General features: G+C 38.6%; 3 protein-coding genes across 13 annotated transcripts; all 3 read right to left on the bottom strand.

Annotated features, from left to right (window-relative positions):
• Positions 1 to 69: 69 nt before the first annotated feature.
• On the bottom strand, positions 70 to 1,066 carry LOC661104 (uncharacterized protein). The gene is made up of 2 exons (XM_967287.4): positions 675 to 1,066; positions 70 to 626 (listed from the first exon to the last, which is right to left on the bottom strand). The coding sequence occupies exons 1-2, from the start codon at positions 833 to 835 to the stop codon at positions 278 to 280; spliced, it is 510 nt and encodes a 169-aa protein (XP_972380.1). The 5' UTR covers positions 836 to 1,066; the 3' UTR covers positions 70 to 277.
• A 2,027-nt stretch (positions 1,067 to 3,093) lies between these two features.
• Positions 3,094 to 4,302, bottom strand: LOC107398080 (uncharacterized). Its single transcript, XM_015980962.2, has 2 exons — positions 4,233 to 4,302; positions 3,094 to 4,186 (listed from the first exon to the last, which is right to left on the bottom strand). The coding sequence occupies exons 1-2, from the start codon at positions 4,296 to 4,298 to the stop codon at positions 3,689 to 3,691; spliced, it is 564 nt and encodes a 187-aa protein (XP_015836448.1). The 5' UTR covers positions 4,299 to 4,302; the 3' UTR covers positions 3,094 to 3,688.
• A 111-nt stretch (positions 4,303 to 4,413) lies between these two features.
• On the bottom strand, positions 4,414 to 13,463 carry Vinc (Vinculin). Of its 11 annotated transcripts, XM_015980952.2 has the most exons (11): positions 13,261 to 13,463; positions 11,733 to 12,935; positions 8,251 to 9,138; positions 8,114 to 8,201; positions 6,383 to 6,415; positions 6,151 to 6,258; positions 6,003 to 6,059; positions 5,823 to 5,861; positions 5,295 to 5,753; positions 5,204 to 5,224; positions 4,414 to 5,089 (listed from the first exon to the last, which is right to left on the bottom strand). In XM_015980952.2, the coding sequence occupies exons 1-11, from the start codon at positions 13,315 to 13,317 to the stop codon at positions 4,917 to 4,919; spliced, it is 3,126 nt and encodes a 1,041-aa protein (XP_015836438.1). In that variant the 5' UTR covers positions 13,318 to 13,463; the 3' UTR covers positions 4,414 to 4,916. The 11 variants fall into 11 exon arrangements, with proteins under 11 accessions (XP_015836438.1, XP_015836439.1, XP_015836441.1 ...); XM_015980953.2 differs by lacking the exon at positions 5,204 to 5,224; XM_015980955.2 differs by lacking the exon at positions 5,823 to 5,861.
• Positions 13,464 to 13,604: the final 141 nt, after the last annotated feature.

Below are 13,604 nucleotides of genomic sequence, written 5' to 3'. Positions count from 1 at the left end.
GGTTGGTCACATTGATTCTGCTAAATAAGTGACTAGTTAATTGGGATGGTTTATAAATAAACAACAGGCCAGCGTACTATACAATGTATTAATAAAAATGAAACCATACAAACTATCGCATAAAATAATGAGATTCGCTCAAAAGACCGCCCAGCTTTGGTATGCATTCCAGCAAATGCCAATATAGTAAAAATAAGTCTTATTTTGTACCTTACGATTAGTGAATGTGATGCTTGTGACACCCAGCGAGCGTTAGTGTAAAAAAAGTGCGCGAAACTTACGTAAACAGGGGCAAATTATGAAAGTGGTAGCCCCTCTTCCCCTTAGCAGCTAAATAAATATAAACGACGTGATACGCCCCCGGCACGAAACAAATGAACCCCGCCAATAGAAACACAGACCCTTGTAGTCCAGAATTGGGCTCAGCCAACGAGATCGTGCCAGTGGTCAGCAGCCCCACACCGATGATCAGCAACGTGACCGCCGCCAACACCATTCGCCAGTTCTCCCTAACCTTGGGGTGCCTGAAACAGGACCTGTCGATGTAGTCCTGACTCGAGGCGTCATAGCAGTCTTGAATGAGCGAATCGCTGTCTCGCGACGTGTCATTGGCCAGTTTGTAGCCCCTGGAACCGTGGCGTTGTAGAGCTCGGGGTGTTAATGGGGGCACTCACCGTCCGTTGTCCACCCGGACGTCCACTTGGGGCGAGCCGGCGGTGGGCGTCGGCGTCGAGCCGTACACCTTGATGGCCTCGTCGGTCTCCTCCTCGAAGGCGTCGTCGATGGAAAAGCGTTTGGGTTGGCGCTGGTTTGACAGCGAGAATTGCGTTGACATTTTGAGGTTAGTGGCGATGGGGGCTCAACGACCGATGCTGCATTGTGGGGCTTCGAGGCGAGGCGAGCCGTTAACGGACGGATTTGGGAGTTGAGAGGCCGAATTTGGACACAGACGATCACAGAATTTTAATCGAGTTTTTTTGCTTTGTTTTGATAGATGGACTAAGATGGCGCCAGGTTGTGGCTTGGGGAACTGGTTTTTTGGGGGCCTTGGAAGGTTGCTAATTGTGGCAATGAGTGTTATTATTGGTTAAATAAATAATGCATTGCTTTTTTGTTGATATTTATTGGAAAAAATTATTGTTTAGTAGGCCAGTTGGGGACATTTCGTATTAGGTTGGTTGCATTGGTAGTGAAAAAATACAAATATGGCGGATTTTAAAAGTTTGTGTTGTAAAATTTTCATAATTATTGCATTGTAATTATGTGAAAGTGATTAAATTGTGGTTTTGGGTTTTGTGACGTGCTTGTGTGGTAAGTCTTGTTCTATTTCGTTTTTTTCTGGTGCTTGGCTTGCCCGGTTTCTGTGTTCAAAACTGATGTTGAATACGGCAATATTTACGTGAGTCTTGTTACAACAATAACTATTTAAGTATTTAACACAAAATTGTGTTTAATACGGTGAACTATAACTTAGGAAACGAATCGAGATGGGTTTTCGAACCCAAAAAAATAGTACGGCATAGTAAAAATGAGGGCGCTTCGAGCGTTATATCGTCCCGACGCCAACTTTTTAAAATTAATTTAAATTAAATCAATTCACTAATTACTTGGAAATAAATACAGATATATTGAGCTTTGAATTCTTAACAGACCGAGAAAAACTGATTACTAAAATTTTTATAAGAAACATGGTAAAAAATTATTTAAAATTTACCATTTGCGCTTCGTCCTGTATTTTTGAAGACGCTGCGAATACAGTTAAAGATACAAGAAAAATGTTAGGAAGAAATTTGTTGAGAATTAAATTTCCTATAAAAAAGTCCGTGACACCATATTTCTATCTTCAAAAGTTTAGGTAAAATAGTATATTATTATTATGGTTTTGGAGCACGACGAAGGAATGAGTCAAATAGTTAATATAGTGTGGCAAGTAAATAGTATATTATCCGAGTTTTATAAGACGTTTTATTGTGGCACGAATGAGTCTTATAAAACGAGTGTAATATACAATTTTTTCTACTTTTTGTTTTTTTTTGCTGTATTTTTTTAGTTGTCTTTAGAAAAATTTAACAATTTTTACAAATTTATTGCTCTGAAAATTTAAATGGAAAACTATAGAACGCAAACTCGTAGATTTTTGTGCCCCACCATCTACTGGCATGCAAAATAAGGCACAGCCAACTAGATATCCTGGTTTTTTTATCACTTTTATTTTAAAGTAGAGAAAATACGTACAATTTGAAAACGGCATCACGCGACCTGTCGTTGTTCTTGTTCTCCAAAAAAATCCTTTTTAAAAGTTATATTTCATTTTTTTTTAATATATGCCCATAGGAACTTAAACAAAGTAGTTCAGCTTCATTTGTCTGTTAATTATTCAACAGATATATTAAAATGACGCGTGATTATTAGATTATACTGTGACATAAACATGTGACTTACGTCAAAATACATTTTTTTATTTCTATAAAATAGTAATGTCTAAAAAAATGCATAGGAGTCTGGGTTCTATAGGTTTACTGTCTTGACTATGACAATAATGGAAAAACTGTGCCCTCTAGCGACCTTAACGGAACTATCGAGGACGGGAACATTTTATTTGTACGTCGTTTCACATCCTAACCTTTTGATATCCGTAGTATTAATTTCGAAACTCAGGGGAATTTGATTTTATGCGAAAAATTTAAATCGAAACGTGGAATATAGCAATATACAATAATAAAAAAGTAGAAATGTACAATTTATTGCCAACCGAAGGCGTGAAATGCACTTGAACGTGATTTTTCTCCGCCCATGCCATCAATTTTTGCAAAGTTATCGAATCTAGCGGATTTTCTACAAGAGATAACACATTCAAACGGGCCCTATGTTTGAAAAAATCATCAGAAAGTGACACAATCTTATTATTACTCAAGTCGCAGCTTGAAACTGCAAAATTATCAAAAACACCGGCCGGTAAAGTGCGTATTTGATTACTGGTGAAAACAAACCGCGATTGTAACCCAGTCATTCCACCAAACACGTCTTTATCAATAGTTTCAATCGTGTTGTATGAGAGATTAATACTTGAACCATTCTGTTGAATAAATTCGAATGAATTTTTTCCAAGTTTACGTAAATGATTTGATTCCAAACTCAAATCGAACAAGGCAGGTAATCGAGTAAAACTTTTGGGGTCCATTTCGATTAAAGCGTTATCTCTCAAGTCGAGATGTTCGAGGAAAGCCAAGTCGACAAAAGCTTCATTTTCGATTATTCGCAACTCCCCATTTCGGTTTAGATTAATTTTTGCAACTTGCAGTTTTTCGAATGTGTGTTTTCGTATTGTCGTTATTTGAGTCATCGTTATCTGAACCCAATACAGGGAATCCCAGTTTTGTAAAAACCCACTTTCGATGACTTCAACGTTTGGAGCCTGAACTGTCATTATTCGAATACTGTTCGAAAAATTGAACATTTCGCGTGTTAATTTTTTATGATTTGGTAATCTCAAGCCCAGATAATCTGCACCTTCTTGGACTTCGATTGCCTGGTTTATGTTCGTTATCACTTGATTTGGTGTAATTTTTTCACAATTGGTTTGCATTACAATAAGGAAAGAACAAAATAGGTCAAGTTTCGACGAAAACATTTTGTATTGTGACAGATTTTCAATTAGTACTAATGGATTTCCCCAACTCTTTCGCAATCAAATTTCGACGAAGTTTAGCAACGACCCGACACAAAAAATCTTCCTTTTCGTGTCGCGCGCCCTTAGAACCATCGTAGCCCGGAATCTTCCGGCCCAAAAGGGGGCACTATTAGTGATATCGATGGCGTAATTGTTGACGGTGTAATTTCCGGGCGGTATGTCGCACTTTTCCACATTTTTCAGGCCTAGGGCTTTGCCGAAATCAACGGCCATTTTGACCAAATCGTCGAAACCGCTGGTCATCACATTCTTGCATGGGTCTTTCTGGAAGGGAAAAATGGGCATATTCATCCATTTACCATCAGACCAGCGTTCTAAAATCACGCCGCCTTCGGTGTTTTGATCAATGGGGCGCGCTAAAGAAAAGTCGGCTGTGATGGCACGGTGGGTGCGATTCAAGCGATCGATTCGGTATTTTCGCATTGGGATTTCGAGTTGGCTGTTGTCAGGGCACAAATAGCCGTTTTCCACGTCCACCATGTACTTGTGTTTCATCTAAAAACTTTAGGGTTTTTTGAGGAAGGGTGGTGTGAATATTTACGAATGAGCCAAGGGTTGTGTGGCATATTATGAGGAAGAGAAACACGTGCAGAGGACGTCTAAACATATTTGTCAATAAAAAATTAAATTGTGGGTTTTATTAAATAAATAGAGGAAACGATGTTTTAATTTATGATATTATGATGGGAAATTGGCATGGTTTCGAATTGAATTCACCAAGATGTATAAATAGTTCTTTATTAATTCGTTACACAAAATTCATTCCAAATACAAATAAAATAGTTAAAAAATTAATAATATTAGAAAATAAAAACATTTAAAGCAATAAAATTTAAGCACGTTTCAACAAGTTTAAGCCATGGGTATTGCCTCAAGAATTTGTACTTTAAATAATAACAAACATGGCTATACTTAAACATAAATTTGGCACTATTGCACTTGTATATAAATATTCGTAATAATTCTTTAATAGTATATATCTTTATAATAAAGCATAGAAAAATAACTATTATTCCACTAAGGCAAGTTTCCTCCTATCACTAGATAGACACAGAGAGAAGAGAGGGATTGTGTTCTGTGTATGTGAGAATTAATAATCAATGATTACAAAAAATAAAAATCAGTTTCGTAACTCGTTCGTTAGTTAAGACTTAGTTAATCTAAAATAAAATGAACACAATGTCGTTGAAAACAAATAGACTTTTTTGCGCTTGTGGATAATTATCTAAGCATAGGCGTACCACGGTTGTCTTCGAACCCATCGAAGTTTGCCGTGTGTTTGGGCGTGAATTTTAACGCTGGCACTCTCTGCCGCTCTGACTGTCTCTTTTACGCTTTGCATGAGATTCTGGGCATTGCCTTCCAACATTTCCGTCGCTTCGCGGTCTTCCTCCGAACCTATTGGGGAAAAATTCAAGTTAAAACTATAACTGATGCACTCCGGCGCTCGTGCTCCAAAATAATTTGCTCACAAAACATACGACACGAGTAGCAAAATGAATGCTTACTTACCCTTTTTCGGCTTTCCTTTCTCTACGTAAGCAATTCGAAAGCATGTATTTACAATAGCGCACAAATAATTACAACAAGTGTTAAAAAATACCTTGCGCTCCCAACATGGTGGCCTTGACCGTGCTCAAAATCTTCAATTGTGTAGCAATCGTTGGAATCCTTTCGCACACCTGTAACAAATTCGTACGGATCCTCTTATCCGTACACTCCCTCGCCAATTGTTTGGCAATTCTCGTGACGTCATTACTAGCATCAGCTATAGCCTTAGCCGTGGCTATAAGTTCGCGTTTGCTGCCTTTATCGTCGTTGTGGACCAATTCGGAGAGGTGTGCCATTAAAACAGCCATTCGTTTGGCTGCAGCAATCAATTCGTTGTCTTTGGCCGACCATTGGCGCACCTCCCGGTGGAGGTTATGGGCGGCGACCATGATGGGCTGGGTGGAGCTAGGGGCGTGTCTAAACACGTCGTCTTCATCGTCGGTTTCAGGCGGCGGTGGGGGACGCATTGGGGCGCCGTCGTGGGGCAACGGTGGCCTGGGCGGGGCCATATCTAAACAAACACTAATCAGAACCGGTTCCGCTCACTTGTTTAATACAACATTCAAGGACATGCTATTACCGTCTTCTAAAATATATTCCGGGATAAAACTGCAATATCCTGCGGATGCATGGAAGACAACAATCACAGTGTTAGTACGAATAAAAAAACGGTTAACAATTGTTGATTGAAAAGAAAACAAGCGATCGACTAGCATCAAGCCAACTACGTGTGCATGCGCATGCGTGAAACCCCATTTACCTGGTTCGCGGTCTACGCTAGGGATAAGTTCTTGACAGAGCAAGTCGGAATTATCCCCTGGCGCAACGAAGAAGAAAAAAGAAATTAGAAAAGAAAAAATCAAATTGTATATAATACAAATGCAAAAAAAATGTGTCACTGCTGATACCTCTGGCCCATTTCGGTAATGGACTGACGCGTCCGTGCTGATGGGGCGTGGGACTGAGAGCCCCCGGATCACGGCCGGGAGTCGGTGTGTTTCTTAGCGGTTCGCCAACTACAAATTTTAGCCTTAAGAAAGCCGTTATTCTACAGCGCGATTATGTACAACAACAACAAAAAAGAAAGAAAAAATTCAGTGTGATAATGAAAATTAAATCGAAACCAAGCAAAACCGATACCTTTCTCAATAAATAGACTGTTGGGGGCGGGTTCTGTAATAATGAATGAATAGTTTAGTATGATGTCTTAAGATAGGCGGAGCTGTGATGATGGATTACTATAGGTTAGGATACGAAACGACGTACAAATAAAACGTTCCTTAATTGTTCCTTTAAAGACAAATCTTGTAGTAAATTTTTTATTAAATTCAGTTGATTTTTTAATTTTATTTTTTTTTATTGTTTAATTTTTCAATTTTAATTAGCAAATGAATGTCTTCAAGATGCTATGTTACTTCTAGGTTTAGTTGCTCCTTTTGAACTATACAGGGTCGCTAAAAAGTATGGATACAGTTAAATATTACAAAAACTATTCATCAAAACTTATTAAAATTTGGTATATGTTTAAGAGTATATAAATTCTATCGTTTTAGATGTTTATTAAATTTCTATCTCCATTTGTTCTTCAGATACAAGGCTAACTTGATTTTTTTAAATAGCAATAAGGGTTATATTGAATATTTTTGAGAAGAGCATTTTTTTCTGAGTTCTACGGTATAACACGTGCATACCTTAATTTAATCGAAACTTAAAAAAAAATCGAAAATTTTGAAAAGTGTAAAATTTTATTAGCCTTAGAAATGTTGTCTATCTATCGTTAGCTCATTAACTAAAAAATAAATAAAAGTTAAAAATAATTGTTAAAGTAACACTTTTAACTGAAAAAGAACACGTTTTAAGTATGAAATTTTAAACACGGAATACTTGATTTTTATGCTACAAACGATGTTCAAACTGATTTCCACTAACTTCTTGGCGTTCTGTCTCCATGATAAACCAACATGAGATTTTTTTCGCTCAGTTTTACGTAAATGTACGATTATTAAACTAATTATTGCACCCAAGTTTAATTTTTGGCTAATATACAAGTGACAGATATCGTTAATAACAGTAATTTCAAAGCAAACTTAGTTTCACTATTCCAGAAAATTTTGGAATTTTTATTTTTTTACATTTTAACAAAAGTAAAAAAGGGTATCATGTTACATCATTGAATTCAGAAAAGAATGCTCTTTGACCCTTCGTGCCATTTAAAAAAATCAAGTTAACCTTGAATTTTCAAAATAAATGACAAAAATTTGAAAAAGCTCTCAAATGATAGAATTTAAACACTTTTAACTGTTCTCCAAAATTCAAGGTTTTCTGTTAAACCGTTCTGAAAATATATAACTGTATCTATACTTTTTAGCGACTATTTAAGAAAGCAATTTGCCAATAAGGTGGTACAAAAAGCACCCGATGGATGCGTTATTAAATAACTTTTTGACAAGAATGAAGATTTCTGTTATCAGGTTATTGTTACTCGTAAATATTAAAGTTATATAGCCAAATTTTTTATAAATTAATTGAGCACATAAAAGACAATTTTTATAAATTCCACTTACTCACAAGCGGATGGATCAAGGATTATTTGGGGAATAGAAGAATGCATATTATAAAGTAAATGAACAAGATAAAAATAAACGAAGCGCTTGAAATAAGTAGTTGTTTTACATGTTTCTCGTGAAGATTTTAGTCGTCACTTTTTCGAAGTCCATTAAGAAAACATTTCTGTACTTTTTCGTAGTAATTTAAATTAAACCGATTTGGCGCCGAATAACACTCGAAGCGTCCTCTCTTAGTACAGAAAATCGTTCAATTTTGTATCTCGTTTCGTCTCCTAGTCTATAGTCTTCCGTAGCCGGAACTTACCGAGATTCAACGAGTTGATATCCGGAAGTGGGGGAAGCTCTGGATTGATTTGCACCGCCTTCCGGACCTCGCCCACTGCATTCAACAACTGTATAAAACATTAGACAAATTGTCAACTCCCGTAATTGCTAAATTACCGCTTTATTGGAGTCCCTCCACCTTGACACAGCAGCCCCATCTGCCGGGTTGACCGCCACCGACTTGGCGTCTTGCACCATCGGCGGTATAGTCCCTTGCAGGGCATCCGACGCCCGATTAACATCATCGATAAAACTCGGATCCTCCGAATTATCACTCTCTTGCTTCGCCACCAGTAGCACCCTATTAGCCAATCGCGCAATAGCCGATGTATTATCCACCATTTTCTGCGGCTGCCGATTCTTAATCGCCTCCTCGCACAAAAACGTATGTTTCCGCATCTGCTCCTCTGATGCTTTAATAAAATCGGCCGAATCGGTCGCCTCATCGCACAAATTCCTCATTTTGGTCACAGTATCGGCATACTGTTGCCGCAAATTCTCGAAATGCTCATCTGCCGCTTTACTCGTCGGATAATTCATGCGGATACTTCCAGCCGAGACAAGTTGCGGTGTTAAGCTTTCAACCTGATTCGAAGCGCTTTGTAAAGCTTCCGCCAGTTTTTTATTACCGCCGCTGCCGCCGGCCGCCACCATTCGGGCCGTTTTAACGGCACGGTTTGTGAATTGTTGGAGGTTGGCAGCCCTGTCGGCGAAATTCTGGTCGCGGTTTGGCGTCCCTTCGGGAGCCAAGACAGCGTCGGTGAATTGTTTCAAAGGAGTGACAATGTCGATGAAATCTTCAACGACGCGATTAACGACGGCTTGGTTGATGCGCTCTTTCAATTCGTGCAGTTTTTGCGAGAGTTTGCGGGCGATTTCTTGCGCCTCGGGCGTGTTGCCCTTGCCTTGGGCGCAAAGGTCGGCCAGTTTGTTGGACAGGGCGTCCACTTCGTCGCATAGTTGCAAAATCTCGGCCTTTTGCACGCCGGGAAGGCCGTCAGCCACCTGAGAAAATGGGGATAATTTTACATCTTGTCCCCAACTTAATTTCAGAATTATGGGCTAGTGTCGTTTAATTTATTATGTTAATGTAAATATTTACAAATGTATGTGCAAGAAAAGCATGCTTTCAATTTGTCAATATAATGTCCCGCGTTGTTGCTCACTTAAAACTATAAATTCGCACATTATCTAAAAATAGACACTAACAGAATGATTAACTGACTAACAAGTGATATATTTATACAGCTAAAAACAGCTTCAAACAGTTTATTTATCTTAAAAATTAAAATTAAATGAAAAATCGTGCTAAATCTGTGGAAAATCTAAATAAAATTAAGTAAGAATTACACTTGTTCTTAAAAGCAAGTAGAAGTATTTATTTTTAATTCAAAAATGTCCGAATCTAAGAGGTTTAGTAGAAAAAGCGAGTCACATTCTGGACCTCGTTATTTAAAAAAAAAATATTAAAAACCACAGTCCGCTACCGTCTTTAGAAAAAACATATCTTTCTTGTTATGAAAGGCGGTTTTTTACAAACAATTTAATATTGTACTATCCCTTTTTTTCAACGATTTGTTTAGCTATAATAACAGGTGCAATTTTTTAAATGAAAGGTTCCATGAAGTGGCTTTTGCATTTTCGGAAACGTTTTTTTTTTTCAGTAATGTTTAAAGATTTTTCGGTTCAGTTTAGCATTTACAAAAAAAAAAAAAATTCGTCAAGGTAAAAGTAAAATACTAGTCGGTATAATGAGCTTTCGGCTCATTTTTGATGAAATTTTGTTTTTCAAGTCAAGTGTTTTTATTAATCATACAAAAAATATAAAAAACAATTGTTTATAAAATACGTTAACAACAAAAAGATAAAGCCCACTTTGTTTAAGAGTATTTTTTAAATTTTATTATTTATTTTTTATTACCAGAAAGACAAAGATGTGTATTATCTAAGATAGTGAACAAAAATATATTTGTCATTAAAAAAAAAAAAAAATATGTCACAACTCAAAAGCGAATGACATTATAAATGTCAGTATGACGTCAAAATGTACCATTTAACAAAATAAAATCGACCTGTCTAAGGTTTTTTTTATGAATTTTGTAAATTTTGGTTCAGTCTGTAACATTCTTCCTCACTTAGTTGGTTTTAGATTTATTTTTAAATCTTGCAAAATAATAAAACGTTGGGATTTTCAAATCAGAAAGTACTCAAATGCTCGCAAAAGGGAAAAATAACTGTAGATTTAGTAAATCTCCTGCTTATTTTTCGTAAAATAATCGTATTTATGAATAAAATATGAACCGAAAAAGGTAAAGTTATGGTTACTTTCGGTCCAATTTGGTGCTTTTTTGGTTTGGTTTAGCCAAACGTAAGAACAACAAAGGTTTTGAATAATTAATGAATGAAAAATTTCCTTAGGATGTCGCAAAAAGCAAATAAAATAGTTAAAATAGGCAACGGGTTTTTGTTGTCCAAGGTTATTAAACACCCAGTAATTCCCGTAAAGGTAAATAATTTTATTTGTTTTATTTTCTACAAAAATTTTGTCTTGATAATAGTGACAATTTTTTATAAAAAAAAATGTGTCGCTTTATAAAAACGAGTTAAAAAAGTAAAATCTTCAACGAATTGTGAAAAAAACGAAGAAACGTGTTGGAGGATTGAAGAAAACTGGTTCTAGGTTCTGGTCCTCTAGGGAACCAACGATTTATAATTCCCCCCCCTAACAGTCCCAAAAGAATAAATATGACAACCTTTACGGTTTCCGTAATATTTGACAATAGACTAGCAACAAATAAAACCATTTTTGATCCGATTTGTAATAAAATAATAAATAATAATAAAAAAAATTGTAATACTCGTCCCAATTTCGTGAATTTTTGGCTTATTTTTGACGAAAATTTGCAAAATAATCATGTTTCTAAGTCAAAATTATCTCAAGACGTACCTTCATTCTACAATTACAAAAAAAAACATGTAAATTTTTCTGTCCGGACATATGGGAAACATTTGAAATTAATCTTTGTCCGACTTTAGACTGCAGTTTCAGAATTTAATCATTATTAACATACACAATTGCAATTGCACATTGCAATAATAATGACCGTACTTTCTGTCAGTATATTTTTTAAATAATATTAAGGGTCAATAATTGGGACACCTAGTATATTTTATTTACATATACGAAAAATTTAAAATAAAATATGAATTAAAGAGCCAATCCTTCCCTAATTAATTTCTTTTGGCGGCCCATAAACTTGGCATATCAGATTGCGAAGCGTTTGTTTACAATGTAAAACATGAATAGACATTTTATGTTCAATAAAACTGTTTTGATAAATTAGGTACGAGAGATATTCTCATAAACAAAACAAAAACGGCAGAAAAATGTCTTGTAATTGATTATTGACAACCACCCTAAAAATAGCCCAAAAATTCCATTTGTACTGATTAAGTTGGCAATCAAATTTACATAACAGGAAAGCAAATTTTATCGTTCAAAAGTGACTCACAACGCGCCAACAAAACTAAATTTACCCAATTTCGTAACACTCTCAAGGTTTTTCTCTTAATAATCGCTCATATTTGTCCCACCTCACCTTTCTCCCTTCCTCCACAATCAGCGCTATCGCCCTCCGCCCCAGCCCCTTATCGTCCTGCCCCGGGTTCGAGAGCCACTTCCTCGCCTGCTCCAACCGGCCCTGCACCGTGTGCGCCGTCTGCTGCAAGCCCGCCTTGTCAACAGCCACCACGGCATTCAGCACCGCCTGCTGCAAATTCCCCAACTTCTCCTTGATCCCCCGCGCCAGCGACTCCGCTTGCGGAGTCGCCCCTTTCCCGTCCTGCCTCAACTCGCAAAGCGCATCCGTCATGGTGTTCAACTCCGAACACAACTTGTTGATATTGCGGGCGTCCTGCGGGAGACACCTCTCAGCCACCTTTTGCGCCGCTTCGATGATCTGCCGCAGACTCTTCTCGCCAATGCCCCCTCGGACCGCATTCGGGTCCAAAAGCCAGTCGTTCGCCGTGTTTATCTTATTCTGAATCGCGTTTTGCAACTTCTTCAAAACCGTTAAATTATCCAAGTCGGATTGTTCCTCATCGTAGCTAGTCAGCTGCAAAACGCGGATTATTTCGTTGATTTCATCGGTCATTCGTTGCGCCAAATAGTTGCGATTCTCAATCGCTTCCTCCACGCGTTTGCCCCCTTGGGACACAATCTGGATGTAGATTTTCATGGAGCAGATCAGTATGGGGGCCAGTGTCTTGACCTGGTCCAGGCAACGCACGAGGATCTCGGAGTGGACTTGGTGGGTGAGCTCCTTCTCGCGGGCGCTCACCTCCCGACTGACTTTGCTCAAACAGGGGCTCAAGTCGCGCAAGAACTGCACCAGCTCGTCCAAGGTCTCGATCACCTCGGCCACGGCCAGGTAGTCCAGGACGCGGTGGCACTCCCGGATGATTTTCCGCACCTCGGACTCGTCGAAGCACAGGAGCAGGGCGGAGGTGGCTTGTAGAATGCCCCCGCTGCCCTCGATCAGCCGTTTTCGGGCGGGCGAGGAATAGGGGTCGGATTTGAGCATACTGCTGGCCTCCTCCAGCAGCTTGGAGGAGCGCTCGACGCGCACCAGCGCCGCGGGCATGTCCTGGCGCAGAATGGGGTCGTCGGAGCTGTTGATGGTCTCGCGCCCGACTTTGACCAGGTTTGAGACCGCGTTCGAGACGCTCCGGACGGGCTGCTCCAGGTCGGGCATGGGGATGCCATCCTCGGCCTCTTCGTGCAAAATCACAAGTTTCGAAACCTCGAAAAAAATTCATTAGGAGGCCGAACAGGTGGGCGTAACCCCAACAATAATGGGCGACATAACCTTATTTGGTCCGATCGGTTTTAACCAAACAACTGGCACTAAATCGAACGCTTGATCGATTCGGCGACACTTTCACCGGGAAAACCCACCGGAAATGGGCTTTTTCACGCGAAATTTTGATTTTTCCTGGAAAATACTGGCAACTGACGTTTGCCAGGCACCACCCACTGCGATTCCAGCCGGAAGTTTTTTATCGAATCTAATTGTGATTTTGTCGCCCGTTATCTTGGGGTTGTGGCAATTTGTGGTTTATTTTTACCTGTTGTGCAACGGGTTCCAAAATAGATTCGATCGTTTTCGTGTGGAAAACCGGCATTTTGCGCTGTTTTGCCTTAAACTAATTGATAACAAACACTGTCACGTAACTAAACAAGCGAAACCTTCTAAGGAACGACCGTAAACCAAACGATAAACACAAGAAATTAATAGCGAATTTATAAATACACTTTTGACTCACCTTGACGCGCCATCTGGCGGCCACACGACCTGGCGCCAAGTTTGAATTTCGACAAGTTTTTCGAGAAATTCGGCCAAATTGTGGGTGTGACCTAGTTTTTTAAACGTAAATAAAACCAGACTTGCTGCAAGCGTAACCTTGACAAT

The sequence above is a fragment of the Tribolium castaneum genome, chromosome 8 (assembly GCF_031307605.1).
Source record: "Tribolium castaneum strain GA2 chromosome 8, icTriCast1.1, whole genome shotgun sequence".
In the NCBI taxonomy this organism is placed as follows: Eukaryota; Metazoa; Arthropoda; class Insecta; order Coleoptera; family Tenebrionidae; genus Tribolium; species Tribolium castaneum.
Note: the sequence above shows the minus strand (reverse complement) of the source record. Positions and strands in the feature narration are given on the sequence as shown.

Coding starts and splice junctions, on each gene's coding strand:
- Vinc (XM_015980952.2), bottom strand. CDS start 13,317: ATGCCGGTTTTCCACACGAAAACGATCGAATCTATTTTGGAACCCGTT. Junction 6,060..6,150: donor ATTACCGAAATGGGCCAGAG/GTATCAGCAGTG, acceptor TCGTTGCGCCAG/GGGATAATTCCGACTTGCTC. Junction 5,090..5,203: donor GAAAGGAAAGCCGAAAAAGG/GTAAGTAAGCAT, acceptor TTTCCCCAATAG/GTTCGGAGGAAGACCGCGAA.
- LOC661104 (XM_967287.4), bottom strand. CDS start 835: ATGTCAACGCAATTCTCGCTGTCAAACCAGCGCCAACCCAAACGCTTT. Junction 627..674: donor GTCCGGGTGGACAACGGACG/GTGAGTGCCCCC, acceptor CCACGGTTCCAG/GGGCTACAAACTGGCCAATG.
- LOC107398080 (XM_015980962.2), bottom strand. CDS start 4,298: ATGTTTAGACGTCCTCTGCACGTGTTTCTCTTCCTCATAATATGCCAC. Junction 4,187..4,232: donor ACACAACCCTTGGCTCATTC/GTAAATATTCAC, acceptor TAAAGTTTTTAG/ATGAAACACAAGTACATGGT.